At 43.6% G+C, this 25,813-nt stretch overlaps 1 protein-coding gene across 2 annotated transcripts; it reads right to left on the bottom strand.

Moving 5' to 3' along the window:
• Positions 1-6,929: 6,929 nt before the first annotated feature.
• Positions 6,930-25,601, bottom strand: gtpbp1l (GTP binding protein 1, like). Of its 2 annotated transcripts, none has more exons than XM_080831803.1 (14): positions 25,581-25,601; positions 25,009-25,197; positions 24,330-24,441; positions 21,994-22,174; positions 18,292-18,475; positions 16,689-16,853; positions 15,916-16,039; positions 15,637-15,751; positions 13,682-13,826; positions 12,795-13,113; positions 11,703-11,881; positions 11,371-11,508; positions 10,602-10,652; positions 6,930-9,243 (listed from the first exon to the last, which is right to left on the bottom strand). In XM_080831803.1, exons 2-14 carry the CDS (start codon positions 25,186-25,188, stop codon positions 9,139-9,141), a joined length of 1,998 nt encoding a protein of 665 aa, XP_080687929.1. In that variant the 5' UTR covers positions 25,189-25,197; positions 25,581-25,601; the 3' UTR covers positions 6,930-9,138. The 2 variants fall into 2 exon arrangements, with proteins under 2 accessions (XP_080687929.1, XP_080687930.1); XM_080831804.1 differs by having other exon boundaries at positions 25,009-25,190; positions 25,581-25,589.
• Positions 25,602-25,813: the final 212 nt, after the last annotated feature.

Here is a 25,813-nt window from a genome sequence, read left to right as displayed (position 1 = left end):
ACCCCCCCCCCCCGCCCCCGCCACCCGCCACCCAGACCCTTCACCGAGGTGCCAGGCAGGGTGCGGGCATTGGTTCAAACTCTTCATCATTCTTCCTCGCCTCCCTGTGACGCCTGTAAACCCTGTGCCAGCTCACGATGCCAAGTCAGAGGCTGCGATCGGGTGGCTTTTTGTTTTTGAAGCGGCTTGGCATCTTTTCCTTATCGCCCAACGCAGAAAAACCTGTTTGAGCTCTGCACTGCTCCCGGCGTGAAGAAAAATAAGAGCCCTGTCTCAGAAAATGGCAGGCAGAGATGGCGCGTAATACGTCTCCGCCGCACTTAAATAGATTTGTTCTTAGCTTGATTCGGTCGGCAGATGAACTCTTACAGGCAAATGTAAAATCCATAGACTATTAAGGAGGCTCAGTGGGCTCTACTGTCACGCCGCTGTGTTTGTGTTTCTCCTCTGGAGTGGCTTCATTTTGCCATTATTATTTGTTTATATTACGACACGCCTCGCTCTCATTTTATATTGCCAAAAGCCCGTCTCACTTGCACGGGCAGGCTAGAAGCTGGGATAGAATTCAGGCCTGGCTTCCCACGCCCCCAGTGACTATTTTGCAAACACATCCATCGAGGGGCATAAACAAAGCAACGGGACCATGGATGGGTTTCAACAGACTGTTCCGCAGAGCGACAGCTCCCTCATCCAGTCGCCCAAACCCCCCACACTATTAATTTGCACGGCAAGGAGCTGCAAGCAGACAAAAACAAGCAAGCAGCAGTAGGGGAAGGAGCGATCATTACTGAAGCGGCGTTGGAAACGGCGTGTGCCAGGGCCCTCAATCAGGGATGGAGTGGCTACTCTCTCCCGTGAAGTCACGCACTCCCCAGGCGCACTCTCGCATTCCAGCACATTCCGTACCCGCACGCGGTGGAGGGGGATTTGGAGTAGAGAAGGCCGGTTGTAATCGAGCCATCCATCTCATACGGTGTCGTATGAGCTATAGCTTTAGAAGATAGAAAAAAGGTCACGACAATGGAGGGATGGGGGTGGTGGAGGTGGCAGGTTAGAGAGTGCCCAGCATACGGATCAGGCCAAGGCCTACATGAGGAGCCACGTCGGGAGGCCCCTAGACTGAGCAGTAGTCCTGCCAGCCCCCAGGAGAAAAAGGGAAATCTCATTTTCCAATCCCAGAAATCTGTTTCCAGCGGGATGAAAAAAAAAGAAAAAGCTCTAAACGAGATTTATTTATGAATGCAGGGTGAAATTGATGGCCAATGCAACATACTATGAGCAGCCGTATTTAGAGTCAAGTCAGGGCCTCTTTCGACAGGTTGGCTTTTTTTTTTTTGCACTGGTGGGAAAAATTAAAGCAAAGCTCAATTCAGCTACAGCCAAAACTTTCACTAGCTGGTTTTCAGTTGTGTGCCCAGCCCAGCTGCCCTAGCTCTAATTGGTGTTTTTCTTTAAGAACTGGGAAGAAACTTTTCTTCACACCACCGTCTGTCAGAAAACGAGAAAACCTCATCTGCTTGGATGAGGCCAGAGCTGTATGTAATTAAGTGGCAGGGGGAAGAACTAATTACTTAAATTCCGGTGATGAGAGTGAAACCATTTTAGTAGGCTAGCAGTCAAAGACAGGGTTACAAAATGTCCTCCCCAAAGGGCTGTATGCTAATTACTGGCATTTTCCTAAAAAAAAATACTTTATGCCGCCTGAAATGGGCAACAAACTAGGAGAAAACAATCTAAAGTTGAAAAACCGATACAATAGACTGGCCTGATGGACAATGTTCTTTTCCAGACCCCTAATGAGAAGAACGCTTATCGACTTCTGTTTTGTTGAACAGTCTGCCTCGACAAATCAACACTCCTGCATTCAGGGCCAAGAGCCTTGAACTGTGAGCAGTTAACCTGTTTCATAAACCTCAACGGGAGGTGATTATCATTTCCCCTATTTTCGTAACCCTCCTTCAGTTCCCTGAGGACAGCTCAAAGTGATGACTATGGGAGCTGTGGAATGAGGCTTTTTTTTTAATACGTTACTTGCTGGGGGGAAATGAAAAAGTCTGTGTTCGCTATTTGCACCTTCTGAAAATATGGAAAGGGTTTGCAGGGTTCCTCAGTGATGAAGTGACTGTAATATGCTTCAGCGCATTTATGGCTTTACAGCAGAGTAAAGGTGGCGTGGAGAGGGGGACTCATCCTGTGAGCGGTTGAAGCTGAAGGGCTGCCCTGCTGAAGCAATCACATCTCATCACCCACTGGGAGGAAAACAAAAAATGGTGCCTCCATAAACTCACACAGTGCCCTCAAATAGCCTGCTGCTGCCGCTCCCCAATCTTCACATTCAGTCGCCTGGTCCTTAGCCTTTTTTCTAGGCCATTAATACAGTATGTCCTATAGTGAGCAGAGGCAACTTTGCTATCAAATTCGCTATCCTTTTAACCCATTATGACCTAACACACCCTCTAAAAAGTATTCTTAAACCTAAGGCATTGTTTGAAAACAACTTCCTAAACCTTTGCTGAAAAACTAGACTGATAGAAACATGAAATAAAAAACACTTGAGAGCTTAAGCATTCGGCTTCAACTGGCTCTAACGGTTATTGCTTTTGCCTTTATGTTCAGTAAAAACCTGCACTGCAAGAACATTGTGGCAGTGTGAAACAAAAAGAGGCCCTTCAAAAAAGAAAATTCCATCTACTGTAAGTAATCTACTGTAAGTGAAGATGTTGAAAGATGTGCTTGCCAAACACTCAATGTATACATCCTTGTTGCACTGTTTGCAGCCATAGACCAAGGCAGTGACACAGGCATCAGTGCCACTTCCTGAAAGCACAGATCGTTCTCTTCAGAGAGAGGTTCACAGGCACATTCAGATGGAGCTCCTGTGCCAGGCCCTCCAGCTACTTTTTGTACCGGGCTGTGAAATGGTTTTCCTCCAGCACCCCTTGTAGCATCCGACAGCCAGTAAAAAGAGCCTCATCCACCATTTCTTTGAGCGATGCTGGAACTGGTAATATCCATGCTCTCAATGTGTACGTAGTCCCTTTCCGGTAGCACGGAACAGTGCCACAGACAGCCAGTCCTCCTCTTCCTCCTTAAACATGTCTCTTATCCTCCTCCTGAAACATGTCTCTCATCCTCCATCTTCCTCCCCCTCCAACAGGTCTCTCCTTCTCCTCTTCCTCCATCATGTCTCTGATCCTCCTCTTTCTCCTACTCAAACATGTCTCTTATCCTCCTCTTCCTCAAACAATCTTTCATCTTCTTCCAACATGTCTCTCATCCTCCTCAAACATGTCTCTAATCCTCCCTCCTCCTCCTCAAACATGTCTCTTATCCTCCTCTTCCTCCAACATGTCTCTCCTCCTCAAACATGTCTCTCATTCTCCTCTTCCTCCTCCTCCAACATGTCTCTCATTCTCCTCTTCCTCCTCCTCCAACATGTCTCTCCTCCTCCTCAAACATGTCTCTCATTCTCCTCTTCCTCCTCCTCCAACATGTCTCATCCTCCTCCTCCTCTTCCTCAAACATGTCTCTCATCCTCCTCTTCCTCCTCCTCCAACATGGCTCTCATCCTCCCTCCTCCAACATGGCTCTCATCCTCCCTCCTCAAACATGTCTCTCATTCTCCTCTTCCTCCATCATGTTTCTCATTCTCCTCTTCCTCCTCAAACATGTCTCTCATTCTCCTCTTCCTCCCCCTCCAAAATGTCTCTCCTCCTCCTCCAACATGGCTCTCATCCTCCCTCCTTCTCCTCAAACATGTCTCTCATTCTCCTCTTCCTCCTCAAACATGTCACTCATCCTCCATCTTCCTCCTCAAACATCTCTTATCCTCCTCTTCCTCAATCATGTTTCTCATTCTACTTTCTCCTCAAACATGTCTCTCATCCTCCTCCTCAAACATGTCCCTCATCCTCCATCTTCCTCCTCAAACATGTCTCTTATCCTCCTCTTCCTCCTCAAACATGTCTCTCATCCTCCTCTTCCTCCTCAAACATGTCTCTCATCCTCCTCTTCCTCCAACATGTCTCTCATCCTCCATCTTCCTCCTCAAACATGTCTCTCATCCTCCTCTTTCAACATGGCTCTCTTCCTCCAACATGTCTCTCATCCTCCATCTTCCTCCTCCTCAAACATGTCTCTCTTCCTCCATCTTCTCCCTCCTCAAACATGTCTCTCTTCCTCCTTCTCAAACATGTCACTCTTCCTCCATCCTACTCTTCCTCCATCCTCCTCAAACATGTCTCTCATCCACTGAGCCTTGGCTGGCAGGTCAGCAGTCAGATCATATGATCATCTTCTAATTCATGGTTGTTCTCTTCCTCAAAGTAACTGCTGTACTCTGCATCAATGTCCCCTCCTTAGCCACTTTCACTATCTGAAGAGCTTTTTTTTTTGTGGTCCACATAGAGGCGAAAAAAACCCCCCCAAACGTCTCATAATGCATTTTCAGCATCTAATAATGATGCACTTCATTGGTCACGGAACGTGAAAACATAATCTAAAACATGCTCACGTCGGATCAAACTCTAAGGGAGGTCTTGATGAGTTAACGCAGACGGTGCTGAAGGACCAGCAGGGAGATCCACCAACATCAAGGTCACAAAGTTTCACAACGCAGGTAGCATCTATGTTACCACTACCACTCCATCTCAGTCCTAGGAAGTGACTCAAACCTCCCAAGCACTGTGCTCCCTGGTGGGTTAACTTCCTCAACCGTGAGATGGCCTTATGACAGATCGGAACGGCGTATCACAAGAAACATTAAGAGTAGGGGTGGGAATCTCTTGGCACCTCATGATTCGATTCCGATTTAGAGGTCAACGATTCGATTCTAAACCGATTATCGATTCTAAACCGATCATCAATTATCAATTCTAAACCGATTAAACGATTATCGATTCATTTCGACTTTAAAACAGTTTGCTACTAAGGGCCTGATTTACTAACAGGATTGCGCCCATTTCCGGCGTAAAATAGCGGTCATAAACAAAAAACGATATTTACAAAGGAGGTGCATTTGAGTAGAGGCGCATTTTTACGCTTTGTGGGTGAAAGCCGCAACGAGGTGGGAGGGTATAAGAAACGTGGGCGTGAGGAGCAAATATATGGGAGGAGAGAGGTTAAGTGCGCCTAATGATGTATTGCGTGGTATTTACTAAAACTGCCTGGCGAGCGCGCGTCTCTAATATGCGGGATAATTCTCCGCCTCATAAAAGCACGTCTTAACCAGGAAGCGCATTTCCATTGAGTCTGAAAACGTTGATATGGCAGCAGTTATAAGAGCAAGGCGAAGACATAGATGGAGCGCACAGAAATATTTTTTTCAACTCGTATAACACTTTTTCAGTGAAGCGAACCACAAATCATTAGACGGTATAGGTTAACCAGCCACGCAATACTTCAATTACTGAACCAGATCAGAGACGACATCAAACCCTCCAACCGGCGATCACATTCCATTCCATCAGTTGTTAAACTCCGGACAACATTGCAAATAATGACATCCGGATCATTTCAAACAGCATCAGCAGTTGGTATATCTCAGCCTTCACTTAGCCAAATATTCACCCAGGTACTCGACGCATTGCTACGGCGCACTGGTCAATACATTTCCCCACTGCCATAGCTGAAATTAGAGACATCAAACAGGACTTTTTTTTAAATTGCAAACTTTCCGAACGTAATTGCAGCCATTGATTGCACCCACATTCAAACAGTCCCACCTTCAATCCACGGACACATTTACTGAAACAGAAAGCACACACATTCAATGAATGTCCAGGTCATACGTGATGCCAACATGACCATTACTAACGTGGTAGCCAAATACCCTGGATCTGTCCATGAGTTTTATCTTCCGGAATAGTGCCATCTATCCATGATTGAGCAACAGTGATTTTGGAGAGGCCTGGCTACTTGGTAAATGTATTTGTTTCAGTGGGAATATATTGTAGTGAACCCATGTCCCTTGTAGAACTTATTAATCTCACCATGTACACATCTATATTGTTATAATAGACAGTTCATGCATTAATGTCACCAATAGCATATTCTTTATAATCGTGTTATTTTAAACATCTCGCTGTAGGTGATGGCGGGCAGAACAACAATATAACCGTGTGCACATTGAATCAGGTTCAGTGATTGAGCGAACGTGAACCAATATATCTATCTCCTCTTCGCTGAACCTTAGTTTTTTTCTTCCTCGAAACTCCATCGTGGCAGTAACTTGCAGGCGATTTCTCCCGTCTTTTAACGGTGCGCTAAATAATGATTGCCCAGCGCGGATCTGGTTTGATAAATACCACGAAAAATGCGGAAAAACACTGTGCGTTAATTTGCGCTTTGGCAAAGGCGCAGATTAAGCTGCGGTCGCAATGTTAGTAAATCAGGCCCTCAGAGTCTTTGCCACACTTCCTACTTTGTGTTTGATAATTAGAGAAAATCAGCAGACGAATTACCTTCTCTATTTTTTATTAGAGAAAAAGCTTTTCCTCGTCACAATGTTGACTTTCTATGAACAATGCAATAATCGATGCAGCTTGCATTTCAACATAAAATGGGTGTAAAAAAACATTTAAAAACAACTTTTCTGAATCGAGACAGAATCGTTTTAGAGAGAATCGAGAAAAATCGAATAATTGTTTTTTTTCCCACCCCTAATTAAGAGCCCTTGCAGTACTAGATTAAGGACAAAACAAAGCTTGTAGACCTTGCACTAATAAACAAGGACAAATCAAAGCTTGCAAAAAAATACAAAGGACATCAGAAACCTGAAAGCCTTTACACTTGTAAGAATTAGGACCTTTTAAGCGTTAACCAGCTACCATTTATGTTGATGGAAGAAACAAAATGTTACTAAAAATCATAACACTAACAATTATTAGTTAATAAGGGTCCACAACATAAAGAATATAATTTCTTAATTTTTTAATTAAAAGCATGTACAACACAAACCTTTCCTCGCCAATGTTAAATAGCTGTTTTGTACAAACATATGATGACTACTTCTTAATCCAAAAAAAGAGTCCATGCTGTACAACCTAAAAAAGGGGGAAATGATTATCAAAGGATCCTGCTTTTTGGCTTCCCACCATAAAAACCCATCATTACAAAATAAAACTGGCAAAATCCAACCAATTTTTGCAACATACAAGTCTGGCAAATCCTTAGGACCATAGTGATAAAAGAACAAAAAAAGAAACCTCGTAAGAACTTTTTCCACCTCTTGGACGTTTACTTGATGCAATCCATTATCCCCCCAAGCTTGTTCAGCTTACAAAGCTGGTTCCCTAGGTTCTAGTGGATGACACAAAAACATTTCTGGAATAATGCTATCCGGATTTTGAGCTAATCAGATTCCCTGGGGTGAACACGCAACCTTCAGATACTGCCTTCCTTAATCGGCTTCCTTCATCCTTAATCCTTTTTCTTCAATTCTGTAAAGCTTTCTTCATTTCACTTTCTAGATCCACCAACAACCCATCAATGTAGGACATCCACACGGGAAGCTCCAGAGTGGATAAATCTCTGTGAATATCTCGGCCTGTCAATGGAAACTGACAACACTGAAGTCAACCCACTAAAGTATTCATCAAAGCTTGTGAACTATATAAAACCATTGAAACCATCAAGACATTCGGGTCAGCTTCACACCTAGGTGGGGGGGGGGGGGGGGGGGGGGGTTGCCCCAGTTGTCTGCACTACCACAAATACCTAAAAAAAAATGCTTCATAAAATGTATTTAAAGCTAATTCTAAAACAAAGCAAAAACAATCACTTCCTCAAACTTAGATTGTATTCCCTGTATTAAAGTACCCTGCCATGCAGGAGGAAGAATTGCCCCAACCTAGAAAATCTCCTTACCCTCGCTTCTGTCTGGGATTGAGACCCAGGAGTACAGAGGAGAAACTGAATTGTTGTCAGAAAAAATGGGCACGCTGGGCACAATATGAGTCGTCTTGGCAACAGAGCAGCCCTGCAGTCACAAACACACTGCTGAAAGCCAATATTCTTTCGTTTATTCTAACACTATTCTAACAATATTTACCCACAGATGGCTGTAACTGGACAATACTGACTGATTTGAGTCTTATGAGTAGCAGTAGGATTTCTTTTTCTTTTTTTTTTCAAACTGAAACTTCAAATCTTTCCATCAAGACATACAAAAGGCACACCTGTCCATTTTCCATTAAAAGGAAATTTAGATACTTTGCTAAAAAAAAAAACCTTTGCAGGACTAAATAAATCTACTAAAATCAATATCCAGCTTCAGACAGAGAAGTGGAGAACATTGTAATCTATGAATGGATCATCTATCAATGAATGCCTTTAGACCACTGACAGTAACCTCAATGGTGTTGACTTTAACAGTTGAGTCCAAATTGTATAGTTTCAGGTGTCTTATAAAAGCAGTTCTCAGTCAATCTGCAAACATCCTATATATTTGCTACATAATTGTTTGTGCTGGGGTTAGAACAACAAAACAAACAACAACAAAAACAAGAACAGGAGTCTAACGAATGAATTTTCCTCCATGGGGATGAAACAGTACATGGTAAGAGGTTACACTTCTCCAACTCTCCAGAGAGATTCTCTCCATCTCCACAGCAGACAGACTCTAGGCACCAGCTAGCTCTCGCAGACAAGACATGACCAACATACCAAAACTTTAAAAATAAAACCTCTCTCTTTTCTGTTCCATATCGACAGGAACTGCTGGCAAAGTTGAACTGTGAAAAATAAATGAGCCCAACGCAAACAAGGATTTAGCTGGGGGCTTGCTAATTGGGTCTGTGGGGAAATCGACACATGCTGGAGAACAATATAAATTTACAAACAGAGGAGAATGGGTTGTTGTTAAATACGGTGGGTATGGGAAGGTGAAATTATTTTAGAGTGGAAACAAATCTAAAAACATAAAGGAAATAAAAATAAGCATACTGCAAGATCAGAGATTATTTTCTGAGAACAGTCCTGTACGGGCTGACTGGAGAGCAAAATCGCTCTGCCTGAACGCAAAAAAAATGAAAAGATGAAGTGTCCAGGGTGCAAGAAATAAGACAGCAGGGGGGCCTGGTTGGAGGAGGGATGGTGAGAAACAGAGATGTCAGTCGGGGGGGCTGCTGATGAAGCTGTTTAGCTGCTTCCTGCTCCTGCAGCAGGGGGCGCCACCAACAAGCTGGTCAGGCCTTTGCCTCTGTGCCTCTGGCCTCCTCGCCGCCGCCCGCCACCCTGCTTTGGCTGCAGGGAAGGAGAGAGACAGAGAGAGGGAGAGAGAGATGAAATCAGATGGAGGGAGAGAGAGAGAGAGAGAGAGAGAAAGGGTTAGAGGAGAAACAGACAAGTTTATAGATGATCCCTGGTGAGCCCCGCATTGATCTCTGCTCCCCCATGCACTCGGTCTGAAGCTGGAATGGATTCTCATCCCGTGTCTTTTAAGCCACACTTGAGACGCCCTAATGCAATTGGAGAGCAGTCAGGAGCGAGTTGCCTTGGCACAGCAGACGGGACGTGACCCTGTTACCCCCGCTGGAGCCATTAGCCATGCTCGGGCCTCTCCTGTGGGTCCACTCACACCTTTGTTACACCAAGACACTTCTCCTCAGTCCTTACAGTAATGAGGAAGAGTAAACTCTTACAGCATGCAGCATCGGGAGAAAATACCTGGTTAAGGTCAGATGACGACAGATACAATCAACAGAGAGAGAGAGAGAGAGAGAGAGAGAGAGAGAGAGAGAAATCTACCCATCAGAAGCCCAGCAGGAAGCCAATCCTCTGGATATTCTGAATATTTTGATGAAACGCTGCCATTGCTCATCTCATTCAGTAATCACACCAGCCCTGGGATCCCTCCCTCCCTCTCCCCTTCCCTTTCTCTGCCTCTCCCTCTCTCTCTCCCCCTATCCCTCCCTCTCTCTCTCTCTCCCCCCCTATCCCTCCCTCTCTTTCTCTCTTTCTCCCTCTCTCAGTGGTGACGCACTGCCGGGGCTGAGGATCAGACGTTTTGCCCAAACTAGCTGACCCAAAAACCCATGGATTTTTAATGATAAGAATAACATTTAGCCAGTCAGTCAGCCTTCTTTATTTAAGGCCATGAACCGCTGACGACAGGGTCCAAATGTAAACTCATTGGCCTTTGACGATTTCATGATTCATTTTATCACCTAGGTATTTATTTCAGAGAAAGCCCATTTAAATTCCTTGTTAGTGAGGACTGGTCCAAATGAACGTTTGCCTGAAAATGAAATTCTTAATTAAGTACTCATGCTCAAGTCATGCTTAAGTCAAGTCAACTCTTATAGCTTTGCAACACGATGGAAGTGAATGGTGACCAATTCCTTAACATTACTGACAATCTGCTGGATAATTTGGGATATACAGACCAACCAATCTTACAGATTGTGATGATTTACGACTGACTGAATCAAACTAGATTAAGGGTCTACCAAAACAAAACATTTTGGTTACAAGGTTCCTCATGCTGGGAATTATGGTTACAAGCTGTGTTTAGACCGTTAAAAACGTCACAGTTGTTATCTTTAGTGAGGGCAACACGCCGGGCATCCATCTTGTTATTCTGCTGTGGAATCACTCTTTACCTTGTTCTCTTTGTTGCCGTCTCTACTTTGCAAGTCCTCCTCTCCTAGCGGCTAACGTGGCAAGCAGTACAAACAGGGGAAAAGGGGAACAGGAGGAAGGAGGGGAGCGGAAGGAGGGAATGGACCAATGACAGAACAGAATGGATGGGATTTAGGGACATGTGACAAGGCGTCAGGAAATAAGAAATGAAGGTGAAAGGGCGAGAACGAACATGACACAAACAGTAGACACAAAAGATGGAGTGACGGTAGATAGAAACAACAGTGAAAGATTGATATAACAGGTTAATATAAAGAGATTAGAAGGAAGAAATATAGAGACATACATGCATTGCACAGATCGAAAGTACAGCTCCAGAGATAAAACTGTGCTCCTAAATACTACACCTTTAACTCATCTCTGCCACTCGTGCCTTTTTACCTCCAGTGCACTGCTTTTTTTAAGTCTCCTTTTTGTTTGCCTTAGTTACTTGATGAATCACATTCAACACATCCATTCAGAAATCTCCTGATGGGGGCAGACACAAAAGCCCATAAATACGATATGAGAACACTACATGAGAAAATGAGCAGGCTAGTTGTTTCCAATAAATGCACACAGTTACATTTAGTCTGTGACCTTGTAGTTGATTTTGGGTACCTGTGTATTTCAAATACGCCCATGATGTCTGCGTATTTACTAATTTCCTGCCCGCCACCTAGCTTTGTCCCGACTTTGTGCTTTGTTTGTTGCCGTTGCTATTGTTGTTGCTGTTGCTATTGTTGTTACCTGTTGCTGTGCTGAGCTTTGGCCGTCCTCTAGTAACCCTGCTTCCTCGTTTGATACCGACGTTCCGTCTTCGCGCAGAAACGTCTTCTTGCTTGACTGCATTTTCAATAGCTGGGGCTTGGAGTGGGACTGAAGCAACTGGAGAAAACATCAACAAAAATAAACAATCAAACAAGGAGAGGACTGAAAAGAGAGCCAGAGAGCGTCAAAAAATAAACACCTTTCTATTTTGCACCATACCCCTGATTTGCCACAGTAATCTTTACACTTCAAAACAAAAACACACAAAAAACGTCTTTGTGGCTCTGGCAGCCTGGAGAGCCCTGACTGACCTTGGAGATGGTGCCCACGGCCTTGGTGCGGCCCTCCCTGAAGACCAGCCTCTGATCCACGTGCAGGTACTCCGGGGTCTTGATGAAGCGGAAGTGGACCTGCGCCTTGTCCCCGGTGCGCAGGCAGTCTCTGTTCATAGTCAGGATGGTGGCCGTCTGCCTGATGCTGCCACAGTGAACTGGAGCGGAGACAGGCCGTGAGGATGTTTGTTATAGTTCATAATTATTTTTGAACTGTATTTCCTGTTCGCCGTCAAACGTGATTTTAAATTTTAATGTTTAAACATCTCTTTTTCTATGTGATTGCGTCTACTGTAAGCACTTTGTGCAAAATGCTGAAAAAATATATACTATGCAAGTTATTATTATTTGCACTTAAAACACGTTTCACACACTTAAGCCTGTTGCTGTTTAGCGCCGAGAGGAAGGGAAATTTGCACTTCATTCTTCACACACTTGGGCCTTGTAAGTCTGCAGCCAGACTTATTTAGATTACAGTCTGTTTTTCAGCCATCCTGCAGGGGTGGGCAAGTCTCATCAGTGAGGGGGCTGATTTCTTAGCCTAGCAACAGCAGCAGCAGCAACCGTACTCCTTGTGTAATCGACTAACATCTAAAGGTCTACAAAGTCAAGGGTGGGTTACATATGCTCCTGTTAGGCGGTATTAAAAAATGGAACCTACACCAAACCTCAGTGGAGAAAACTTATTAAGCTTCTGTGTAAACTTACCTTCCAAAAACATTATTTTTTAAACTGGCTTCCACTAACTGAATGAGAGATGTAAACACAGCTTGTATTACCTTGTCATTAGCTCTTGGCTGGAATACATGTGTATTTATACAGTGAAGGGTGTCTGTTGGGTTGGTCCTGTCCTGTCAAGACCTTATAGGCAAGTTGAGCCATCTTGGTCAAATACCTTTCCAGTCTCTCACATATAATGTGCCTCAGCTTGAGTTTATCATTGAGACCTGCTGTGCTTTGTTTGTTTAGTCCTATATATGCAATAATTGCACCTTTGCCTTTTTAACGTTGAAATCAGTTTCTTGTGTGTAAATAAATTGTGTTCCCGTTCACAGGGGTTGCGTCACCCACCCATGGCCTGGTAGCGGGGCGAGATGGTGGTGGGGTGGTGCAGCACCAGGATCTCTGCCTCAAACTCCCAGCATGCCAGCGGGCTGAGTCGGGGCGACACCATGACCATGCCCTTGCGGATGGACGAGCGCTTGATCTTCTTGAGGGCGAAGGAGGCCGTCTGGCCGCCGCGCACCTCCTTGACGGGCATGCGCTTGCGGTGGATGGACTTGACTGCGATGGGGATGAAGGTGCCGAGGGGATCAGGCCCCAGCAGCATGGTGTCGTTGAGCCGGATGAGCCCGCGTAACGTGGTGCCTGACACCACTGTGCCCACACCCTGAGGACACACACACACGGACACACACACGGACACACACACACACACACACACACACACACACACACACACACACACAGACACACACACACACAGACACACACACTTTATATGAGTGACCAAAGTCACACCGTGTAGAGGTATCGAGAAGGACACAGAGAATGATTCTATGATTCTAGACCCCACTGTGCCCACACCCAGAAGACAGACACAGAACAAGCAGGAGCTATGACCGACCAAAAAAAAGTAACACAAGTGGGAGACAATTAACTCAAGAGGACAATCAAGAAATGGACGATTTCTCCTGGACTTAGAAATATACACAATTATACAACAGAACGAGACATAAGAGGGCTGAGACATTTGACAGGATGTTTGTTCTGAGTGGAAAGGCCTGGATCCAACACTGCTTTATCCTCACTGTGAGTGGGATTCAGCGGAGTGTCTGATGCAGAAAAAAGGCTGCAGATATATTTTTACACCCATACATGGGAGATGCTGAATCAGAGCAAAGTGGAGTATGTGTGTGTGAGTGTGTGTGTGTGTTGGTGTTTTCAGCGTCCCTCACCGGTACTGAGTAGGTATCATCGATCTGGAACTCGGCCGGCTCGTCGTCCCGGAACGTTGTTCTGGACGACAGTAGGTTGAGGAACATCTTGAGCAGCTCCATGTTCTCTCCGGTCACGTTGGAGATCTGGAATATGGGGCACATCCTGGACACACACACACACACAGTAAGAACACACACATACGTCCCCATGGTTAGTCGGACTGCTTCCAATTCCACAAACATCCATGTTTAACCCCACTAAATCCATTTTCATATACGTTATATACGCGTTATTAACGGCGTTAACGCAAACCCATTTTAACACTGTCAATTTCTTTATTGCGCGATTAACTTTTTAGCCTCGCAAACTGTGTAGTAGGCTAACGTTACGTTTGAGTGAATGGTGAGCGCGATACGGCGAAATGGATGATAAAAAGCTTCTGAATAGAAAGTTTAATTTTAAAAGTTGTGTTGTACAAAAGAAGTGAGCTTCACTGTTCTCAAAATCTCAACAAAAGCACAGAAGTAGCAGGCTTTCCTTTTATTGGTAACCTAACTGTTACGGTTCAATGTTTTTGAAATAAGAGGCCTGACTTTTATGTTCACAGCAAACTTGAAAAAAAGAAAATATTCGGCCATGGTTTAACTGCACTATAGGCTGAGTCCTTGTTTATCTGAAATGTGCACTTAATAATTTTATTTTGTACCGCCCTGTTTGGCAATGTTGATTTACAATCAAATAAAACATTGCATAAAGCAAGCCAATCCACTTGTTGATAAGAGCATTCAAATAAAATAAAAGTTAAGGAAAAAAATTATTGAAGGGACATTTAGAATAGATACAAATTTGCGATTAATTGCGATTCATTTTGAGTTAACTATGACAAAAATGCCATTAATCGCGATTTAATATTTTAATCGTTTGACAGCACTAATATATAAATATAATATATATATATACATATACATATATATACACTGTGTGTGTGTGTATATATATATATATATATATATATATATATAAAAGATTGGCATTCAAGCCCACAAAGGTAGCAACTTTACGTTTTCCAGCACGGGGGATTGATTCCTTCCACAGGCAAAATGAAATATGTTCATAATACAGCATGATTGCATGTCTCTTACCAAACATCTCTCTTCAGTCAGGCATTCAGGTATGCAGCTGGTTTGGCTGCTATTACCTCTAAAAAGGCGGCCATTATGCGGTCTCGCGTTTTCACCCTTCCTCTCCCTAATTTGAGCTCGGAAGAGTCTGGAAGTTGTGTCCTTTCACTAGTCACTTTATGCCCTCACATGTCACACCACTATAGAAAATAGGGTGAAATTCAATACGAAATATAAAACATTTGACACATTTCGACGTCTGTCCCCCCCCCTTTCCCTACGTGCCCCTGTTGCGTTTTAAAGAAATTATCTTGGTTTCCAGTCTGTGAAAAGAAAGTGTTGGGCTGTGAATCCTCATCTCGACCCAAATTAAAGGGAGCAAGAAAGAAAAGGCACTGATTGTATATTCTTGTGGAAGCAGCACGGCTGGAGAGCTCTGGCGTGTGGGCTTGTTAAGTTGTAATTAACTGGGCCAGCCCAAACCAAACCAACGCCCAAACCAAAGACTCACTAAAGTCCCACTGGCCGGTGCAAAAAAAAACCGATACGCCCCCTCAACAGAGCAAGCTGCTTGTCCTGCTGATCCGAGAAATCTTTAATTTATTCTTTAGTCATCTCTACACACAAGTGACCTGCCTTCAACTGTCCCCATCAAAACAAAAAGCTTCCTTTGTTTAACAAAAAAACGCCTACAGGCTTGACTGTACAAATTCACCAGCCCTTGTCCACTCATTTCCAAGTCGCTGTAAACATCACCTCAAGATTTACACTACAATATGGTTAGTTGTTAACATCAAGATCACGTGTATGAAATGGCTAGAGTATACATAGTCGTATCGGGACAGCCGTACCTCTCCGAGCTGAAGTTGGAGGCGGTAACTATAACGTCATCTTTGTTCTGCACCAACACAGGGATTTTCCGGCAGCCCGGAGACTTGAGTAACCTCTGCAGCAATTTCAGGGTTTCTAAAATAAGAATCGCACACAAACAAGACATTACACACACACCTGTTTCCTGCACACTGTGAGTGATTTATCCTATCCTGGCGAAAGACTCAAAAGGCTGTGGTTGTCCATCGTAATGAAGTATTTGATCTGCACATAACTGCAGCGTGTCCGTAAGCTCTCACCTTGCAAAATATTGGCGGGGCACATGTCTATTTTCGTGACCACAACAAACACAGGGACGTTTAATGCCAAAGCCAGGCCGAGATGCTCTTTTGTCATTCCCACAATTCCTGCATTACTGCCAACCTAGAAAGGCAAAGTGGGGGAGAGAGAGAGAGAGAGAGAGAAAGAGAGTGAGAGAGAGAAGAAGGAACATTAAATTAAAGATAAAGGAAGATAGTATTCTCCAAAATGAAATGGTGAGCAAGTAGAAACCAAGACATATTGGTAACTAAAAGATCCTACACATCCTGAATGAAAGCATGTTCAGATAAAAAACTATTTTTGTGCGTTCTCAAACCATACAGGCTGGGAGACAGAAGAACAGAAGCTAACTGGAGTCATCATCTTGAATGGACCACCACCCCCTTAAACAACCTCCATTCAAATGCATGGAATTGAGTATAATGACACCTTATCACTAATCTTAAGAAACAAACTGTACATTTCTATCAACTAATCTGCCTCCCCCTGTTCCCTTCACTCAATTTCTTCCCTTTCTCCTTCTTTTTTACTCTCTTCCTCTCCTTCTATCTTTATCCCTACCTCCTCTATCTCTGTTCACCTCCCTCACTTTCTCCCCCGCTCTTCCTGATCCCCTCTTTGCTTGTTCTATCTCCCGCCTCCTCCTCCTTCTCCTCCCTCTCTGTACCCTTCTCGCTCTGCTCCTCTCTCAGTTCCTCTCGTCGTCGTCCTCCGCCTCTCTCTCTCTCTCTCTCTCGTTCAGCAATCTCACCATGAGCATACAGAAGTCCGGCAGGTGTCCGGTCATGCCAAACACGGTGGTCTTCAGGTACTTCTCGTGGCCCGCCAGATCGATGAAGGTGATGACCTTGGAGGAGCGCTCGCAGATCTTGGTCCAGTCCAGGCTGCCGCCGTGGCTGTCTGGTTTGTTTACCACCTGCGGAGACGGGGGTCAGACAAAAGCAGCACCAGTGACTTTTATATCGTGACGCAAGTGCTGCTCATACGGGATCGATCGCACAAGGTACGCCAGGACCAACTACACAACAGGCATTAATCCAGCAGATAGAATGATTTAGAATGATTTCGTACAGAACAACTAAAACAGTGAAGACACGCATTCCAGCAGGACTTGAGCTACTTTCGCAATTCATCTCAAAGATCAGTATTTAGTAAGAATCAACAACTCATGCACTCACACCTTTAAATGACGTCTACATTCAGTCTTCAGCTGAGCCAGCTCTCAAACTACACAGGCACAAGAGGGTGGCATAATATATAGCCCAGTAATTTGTCAGACTCATTTATTCATTTATGCATCTCGTTCAAAGCAATTCAACCAATAACTCCAACAGACTGACCCCCTAAAGCTGGCAATGCATAATAAAACATCTGCCCAATGCACTCCATCTGATCCATCAAGCTTACAAGACTGACGTCCATCTGTGAAGATTGGTAAAACTGCAGCAGTTTTCTGATTAAGCATTTAGCCTGTGGCTGGCTCTGACGTCTGACCCACAACCCTCATGTTTTAACCGATCATTTACGTGGTCATTTGACACGTGTCTATCAAACATTATTTGAATAAGGGCATGTACTGCATGGTGAGTGGTGCAGTGCAATGCTACTTCATTCTGGCACTGTGAACACAGAAAATCGTGCGGGTTTATGCTTTGTTGACTAATGGTGTCGCTTTCCATCCAGGACCTCTTCGCTGACATTATTCAATTAATTAGGGAACATGAACAAACCATTCATTTCAGATTTAACTCAAAATAATTGATAATGATAGCTGTACATAATGCTCTACTGGTTTTTAACTGCTGTAATTAATTCAATTTCATGATGCTGAGTATAAAAGCATAATTTTCTTGAATAGCCTGCAGTACCATTTATGAAGAAATGTTACCAAAAAACACTAAAGCTACAATATGCCTACAACATTTCTCCCCACCACAGTGATAAGAGTCTTTATTGAAGCATTTTGGCTGACACATTGGCTTTCCGTCCTTCAGTCCCTTGTGTCTGTTGGCCCTTTCCCAGCAATGCATGAACTCAACCCTTCACTGCTGCTAAACGATGAAAACATGAATCTGTATACTATGGTACTGCAAATACCCTCAGAAAATAATCACAGAGTCATATTCACTGCCAAGAACACCGACTGATTGCAACGCTGCCAAATTTGGGCCAGTATTACAATAACATAGACTGTGAAAGCAATCCATCAACAGGTCATTCCAAAAGCCTAGTAGCTTCAAAGCACATTTGAAATTGAACCAAAAAAACCTTGTGTTGGTAGCATTCAGCCATCTGAGACACGAGGGGTCCCTGGTCAGGCTGGAGAGATGCCCATCTGTCCCAGAGATGCCTACCTGTCCATGCTGGTCGAAGCCAAGGATGTCGTTGCCAACGCTGCTCGTGCGGCCACTCTCCATCTCGTGCTTGTGGCGGAAGAGCTTCTGGCGGGCAAAGCCGCGGCCGTTGTCCAGCTCGCCGTGGGTGAGCACGCCCAGTAACGTGCTCTTCCCGGCGTCTACGTTCCCCACCACCGCCACCCTGGGAGGGCAGAGAGAGTTTGGAATCAGTACTAATTCATTTAATTTCTCCCTCTGCGTTCCGGACAGAGCCAAGGGCCTTCACTTTGAGCATCCATGTCTGACTATCCTGGGCTGTGTGATTCACCTCTCCCCAGGATAGACCAATGGTCTCCATTTCTGACTGTAGTGTTTTCAGTATTAAGGACAGTAATCAGGATCTGGTCTGGCCAGACAAGGCCATCACTGGTTTACACCAGATGTCCCATTGTGCTACTCATACACAAGCCACTGCAGCCTCAGCAGTCAAGTACACCGTGATGTGATCTCATACACGAGCCACTACAGACTCAGTCAGCAGGCAAGTACACCGTGATGTGATCTATACAGACATCAGCAGTCAAGTACACTGTGATGTGATCTATACAGACATCAGCAGTCAAGTACACTGTGAAGTGGACTCTACAGGTAGCCTGGCTCATCTATAGCTGAGATCCTGTTCCACCCCTGAGTCTTTACGAGGATGATTCTGCTGTCTAGATGGTTTCCTACTACCACATACGTACTGTCTTGATGGATACGCAATGACAACTCTGATTTTAAAATGCCAGTAAACCATGAGACTGATACACAGACAGACAGATAGAAAGCGAGAAGATAGAGAGAAGGGATCCAAAAGACAGAAACTGAATACAACTTGACATCTAAGATAGAGACACTGAGACCAAGAAAAGCAGAAGACTTCAGAGAGTAGGTTGTGACAGGGGGAAGAAGTGACAGAGATGAGAGAGAGAAATACGAGATGACCACACAACACACACACACACAAACACAAACACACACACACACACACACACACACACACAACACACAGACCCACAACACACAGACACACACAAAAAGGTGGGAGCTAAAGAAGTGACTTGGATTGAGAAGCAAGAGGAAACTGCCAAGAAGAAACGTGTAGTGACAGGCTGATGGGAAGAGAAAAGAGTGAAAAGCTGGTGAAAAAGGGGTGCTACTGCCCTCTTCTGCTTGCTAAAATCAAAACAGACTAGACCGCAGTGTTTCCAAGAAGAACTGTAAACATTACACTGCATGTTTACTCCCTCACAGAACTACAATAACTGCCAATAAGGACCAAGACCAACTTAGCTATTCACAAGATACTGTGACATATTACATAATAACATAATGGTAAATCTTGAGCCTGTCACTGGAAACAAAGGCTTTCCGACAGGATCTGATGCGTTTGGGGATCTTTGTTAAAGAACATATCACCAGGCTGAGAAGGAAAAAGTCACGACCCAGTTTCAGCTGAGGTTTAACCAAGGGATTGCAGTAACATATATGTCTTTGTTGTTCACTGAGAGTGGCCTCTGTTCAAACTGCTGGGCCGTGGGCAAACAGATGTGTGATATAAATCTAGAAAGTCTCCCCCATCACTTAGGCCCCAGATTCGTGTTAGGGCATAGACTTGGTGTATAATCCTAAATCTTAAGTGGAAAAGCAGAACTAGACTTTGCAGCAGCATTCAGACAAATTATAATCTCAGTAACAATTACCTCTCTGAGTGCCCTAAGGATTTCAACCGTTTTATTAGACATTACTTATATCCATAAATTGACTTCATAGCATAACTCGGGGCGGAATCTAATATATGCTGAAAATGTACATGTATTTAAAAAAAAAATGGAATTTGAATTGACTCCCATTACTAGTTTGCTAGGTTCCCATTAGCACACACACTACTTACTGGCTAGAACAGGGGGTTACACATGGGTTACTCATCACAGGTGACCACAGGAATTTTGTGAAAATATGCTACAATTCCAGGCAACAAACTGCTATCCACTTAAGTGAACACACGGCAATAGCGCTGACTGCTCTATCTGGATTAAGTTGACACCGCCATCTGGTGGACACAGGAGAGGGGCCCTATTCCCATAAACAGGCATAGAACTACAATAATCATGATCAGTTTCGCCGCCAATACTGACACTATTAAATGGACCAAGTATTGGTTAGATTTCACTTAGTCATTATAAAACTGTAACTACCGTCATTATGTAAATCTTCATCTACAACCTAATTTTAACAAACCTAAAAGAATATCTGAACGTCTCTACTAGGGTCCATTGGCCCGTAGGCTACGGTTTTTCATGGCAATTGAAAAAACATCCTGCTGTCCTTATGGTTTTATCCTGCTGCAAAAAGACTGCCCGCTGTTTTGAGATTGATCTTTCCCCCCTGCTGTGATCAATGACGTTGAGATGTTTGAGTGTAATTTCTATTATTATTCACATTCATATTCAACACGTTTGCTGGTCATGGGTAAATGCAGAGAATAATACTGATAGTCAAGTATCATCATTCTTTGTCATTTATTGTGCCACATTAAATCTCAAGTAAAGTTCATCATTTACTACTGTTTAATATTGTAGAAGGGCCACCGTGGAAAACTGCTGTGACTCAATGTTAAATTGTTGTTGATGCACACTTCATGAAACTTGTTATCGTGATTCTTTCAGCCATTTCATGTTGATTCAAACACTCACACACACAGCACAACCGCACAACTCAAGAGGTCAGGCCTGACACCACAGAAACTAGTGATGCAACAATCCAATTAATGTTCAGTGTCGCCGCCAATACTGACATTATTAAATGGATCAGGTATTGGTTAGATTTCACTTAGTCATTATAAAACTGTAACTACCGTCATTATGAAAATCTTCATCTACAACCTAATTTTAACAAACCTAAAAGAATATCTGAACGTCTCTACTAGGGTCCATTGGCCCGTAGGCTAGTGTTTTTATAAGGTGGTTAAGAGCTTTCCCTGTTATGTGAGCATGTAAATTGGGGAATCAAGAAGATGAAGTAAACTAGTAAGCTTAAAATAAGACATATCTGTGATTTGGACATTTTCAATCTTGATACCTCTTGTAGCTAAGCAATTCCAGTTATCTATAACTATAAGTTCTATAACTTTTATCGACTTGACAGTTTAACAAACTGGGTGCACAATATGTTCATGGTGAGGCATCAGGTTTTCTTGGGTCCCTTGATTCAAAATAAACTGATTCAAATACATTTTTCTTTGGAATATATTCAAATTGAATGCATTTTTTGCCTCTTTTAATAAGAAGTGCTATGTGGTTTGCTACAGCAACATGTAACCCAAAATACCAACAAAAATGAGAATAATGAGAAAAATAACAAAAACTATTATAAGAGAGTTAAAGAGCTCTGGTATCAGTATTGGAAGATTCCCAAATTCAGGTAAAGGATTGAAACTGAACAAAAGTGGATCTGTGCAGCTGTAATACAAACATGGACCCCTTTATCCCTGACACCGATGAAACAGAGACAACTTTGTACGTGCAACACTACTCTAACCTCTGGCTTTGGTAATGCTCCCTTTTGGCTTATGCGTAATGTGTGATGTGTTTACTTGACTTGGGCCACACTATGGCATACATCATGGTGAGGCATCATGTCTTCCTGGGTCCCTCGCCCTCTCTGGCCATCTCTCACCTTACTTCCAGGAAGTCGGCATCCCCCACGCGGCGGCGGATGAGGTAGTCCCGCACGTTGCCGCCCGTCTCTGCCCGCTCACGCAGCAGGATGATGTCAGCCTCCACCGTCTCGCACAGCGACTGCACCGTGGCCACCGACGCCTCCATGTCCTGCTCGTTCAGCCCATAGTCGCCACCGTCTGAGAGGAGGGCGAGGGCAGACAGCAGGTTATTGATGGGGAAGCGGAGTGGGGTACAGACAGGTGAGAAAGAGGGGTGGGGGAGAGAGTGGGATTTAGGGACAGAAGGGGCAGAGCGAGAGCGAGACATGATGGCAGAATACAGAACATTATCCTTATTACTACCAAGAGCCTGGTCCAACCACAATTTCAACTAAGGCAAAATTAAGTTACACACACACACACACACACGCACACACACACACACACACACACACACACACTTGTTAAACGTTAAAAATGTGTGTGATTGCAAAAATAAGAAATAAAAGAAAAAAATTGCAATCTGTGCATTTCTAAAAGCATGGTGGATTTGTTTACATTAATTGTAATTGGCTAGCATCACAAGTTCCAAAGGAATGTGTATCGTTACACAGTGTGTAGGCTATTCATCATTACAATTACATAACTGTGATATGGGTTTGAATTGGTTGTTTAAAAGCACTATGCTGTCATTTGTCAGATGTTTTAAAAAAAAATCAATTGTTTTATTTTTCCGCATCGATGCCGAATCTTTCACATAAACATTGCGCTGCATCAATGCAACCATCATTTACCCCAGCCCTAGTACACAACCAATGATTATCTGACGTACAGACAATCAATGGAACTACTGCCTAGCCACAGAGGCATGAAGATAAGTGCACTTAGGAATGACTTGTTCCTCAGCATGTTTGTAGGCAGCAATGATAACAATGAGGACTGCACTCTGGATCTTTCCAGCGTGATAATCAAATGCATACCAGATGTAAGAGACAGGCGGATCTCTTGCAGCCCAACAAAGAAAAGTGAAAGTAAAACTCATGGGGTGTTGCTGCTGGGGACTTTAACACGTTATCACGAAGACTGATGCAGGGCAAAAGTATATATAATTGTACAAAAACACTGGAAACTACGTATGTGAAATCAAGCTCGTATTTAATCGTTTAGGAGGGGTGACGCTGTGTATTGTAACGGCTCATACAGACACCAAATTACAATGAAATAACCTGCATACACCTCCCCCACCAAACAAAACAAAAGGGCCCTGGTCTATTCACACTGTTTTCAGATGTGAAGAAAGAGTTCACGGATTGTCAGATACTACATGAAACGAGCCATAAATAGAAAACATGACCCTTTTGACCTTTGACCTTTTCCTTTGACAGCTGGGGCAGCTGAGAGTAGGAGGGGTAACAGGGGTGAGAGAGTACTGCTTATGAGTGCAAAATCCGCAGACACAATAACAGCAGGCTTAAAGTGTGTATGAAACACACCGTCACAATGCACAGGAGAGCATAATGGTGCAAAACACAGTTGTAAGAAGTGAGTGTGAGGGAGTGAACACACATAAAGCTCTGGGGTATTATAAGTGCCACAAACACCAACATTCTGAGTGGCAGCTGACTACATAGCCTTTAGTAGTCAATAGTCAACTTTTTGTGTTTACTGAAACATTGATCTGACACTCACGGATTGATTACGGAGGGAGCACGAATCCGTATTAGACACAAACAATCCAAGAAGTACAATTCTATTACGTTTTCATCTAGTTAGTCCAGATAAAAAAAAAAGGTAGATTTTAGCAAGTGTCTATTTTGGAGTCCAGCCTCCAAGTCCTGAGTCCTGAGACCCATTTCCCCCTTACCCAAGAGGAGATAGCTGTGTGTCCTGAATCTTTACGGTGACCATGGTAACCCCACACTGGTGTCAGTGTTGTGAGTGTGTGCTGTGTTCGGAGACAGAGTGGAAATCGTCAAAGGACACTAAGCTCAAGTGAAGAGGTATGAGCAGCTTTTCACAAGTCTTAGTCTGACTGTTCAGCTGTCCACTTCAACTACCCCTTTAAAAAATGACATGAGCTCTTTGATTAATAAAAGCAAAATGTCTCCCAGGTGTACACAAGAGTTTAGGAAAAACTTCACCCGTAACTCTATTGCACATGTCATCATACCATGAAGGCAGTAACTAGAGCAATCAGGTACCCAACGCTGTAAAATCTTGCAAAGCTCAAAAGAGTGCATACAACACTGGCAATAAGATACATATAAGCACTGCCTGTAAAATAATAACACCGGAGCTGATGAAAGTGTTGATCTATGGTCACCCACATAACAGTTCACATATAAAAACTAACCTGAGCCCATTCCCACCACGTAGATAGTTTCCCCACAGCCCTCGTCCATCCTCTCCCTGAGTTGCCGAAATAACACATCATATTGTTCTCCTGTTGGACTGACCAGAACCATCTGGAGAAGAAGGATAAGCAAAAAAGACAGTTCTGTTAAGTCGTACACTTCTAGGCCAATGCATATTGTGCCAAATTTGAAGGCGGTGGTAACGATGGGAAGTCATAGATGACTCCTAAAGGACGCACACAGAAGCTTGCTTTGAGCCCGCCACAAATCTGTTATTCAAACTAGACAGGGCAAACAAGCAAGTAGCCTATGCATGGTAAACGAAACATCCCAGAATATTAAAAGATTTGAAAAGGAGCGGGATAAATGCCATGGCAGCACAATGAAATAGTAATGGGCATGATTCAAAAATACTGGCCAGCTGGTACTTTTTGTTACCATATGTTGACATGGCTACCTACGTGTCATTCATTCACTTTGTGGGCTAGCTAGACACTTATGCTAGCTCGGTAATGCTAGGTACATGTACCCAGACTTTACTATAAACACATTGGTCGTATTTTGATATTAACAGCCCGTATTGCAGTGAGATTAATACTATATCTAAAGCATAAACGGTCCATGTACAATTACAGAGCTTTGAGGGTCAACGTCAAAATATGAGAGGCACGGGCCTACCTTGCTAGTAAGGTCTAAATGACCCTCGGACTCGCCATTGTGAGCCTCTCCGTCCTCGTAACAGTCCCCTCCAGATGGCTCATCATCGCTGCCCCGGTCTGGAGCAAACATACAGGCAGGTACAACAGTATCTGCCACTGCTATTGGACTCGGACATAGACTTGACTCTGTCGCCGCCATTCCTATAAGCTGACATGGAAGATATTAATAGTATATTAATAAAATGCATTAATAAAAATGTCAGTGCAATTTCTGTTCAATTAACAGTTGGCGTACTATCTGGTTAAGACAAGTAGCAAGACGCTAGCTAGCTAGCTAACTGGGTTTAGCCAAATACTGTAACCTAAGCTAAACCCAGCTAAAACTTGGCTAACTAAGCTAGCAAAACAGCTACTAGTAAGTTAGTAAAGTTTGTGCTAAAACTAGAACATTGCTCTCCAATGCAACGGAGGTACTTGTTGCAGGCATGTATCTGGTTTAGGATTATGAAAATGTTTATGTTCATCACATTTCATAAACATAACGTTAAGACATCGCAACTTCTAACCTGAGCCCAAAATACACACACATACCAGATGGGTCGTTGCGTGGACTTGTACCACTGTCCCGGATTCGACAATGTATAGGCACACGCCCACTTATGAATAATTCATAAACTATGTGCAGTAAAAAAAGTCCTTTAGGAATATATATTTTTAACCCATTTAGGCTCACCATAACCACGTCTACTATCCATATGTTTATGAAAATGGTTGTTAATGGTTATAGGTAGCTCTTTTCGTATACCATAATTAGTCAGACTCTC

The sequence above is a fragment of the Sprattus sprattus genome (assembly GCF_963457725.1).
Source record: "Sprattus sprattus genome assembly, chromosome: 1".
In the NCBI taxonomy this organism is placed as follows: domain Eukaryota; kingdom Metazoa; phylum Chordata; class Actinopteri; order Clupeiformes; family Clupeidae; genus Sprattus; species Sprattus sprattus.
The sequence above is the reverse complement of the archived record's forward strand: the minus strand, read 5'-3'. Positions and strand labels throughout refer to the sequence as shown.

Coding starts and splice junctions, on each gene's coding strand:
- gtpbp1l (XM_080831803.1), bottom strand. CDS start 25,188: ATGGCGGCGACAGAGTCAAGTCTATGTCCGAGTCCAATAGCAGTGGCA. Junction 16,854..18,291: donor GCTTCGACCAGCATGGACAG/GTAGGCATCTCT, acceptor CCGTCTCCGCAG/GTGGTAAACAAACCAGACAG. Junction 16,040..16,688: donor CGGACTTCTGTATGCTCATG/GTGAGATTGCTG, acceptor TTGCCTTTCTAG/GTTGGCAGTAATGCAGGAAT.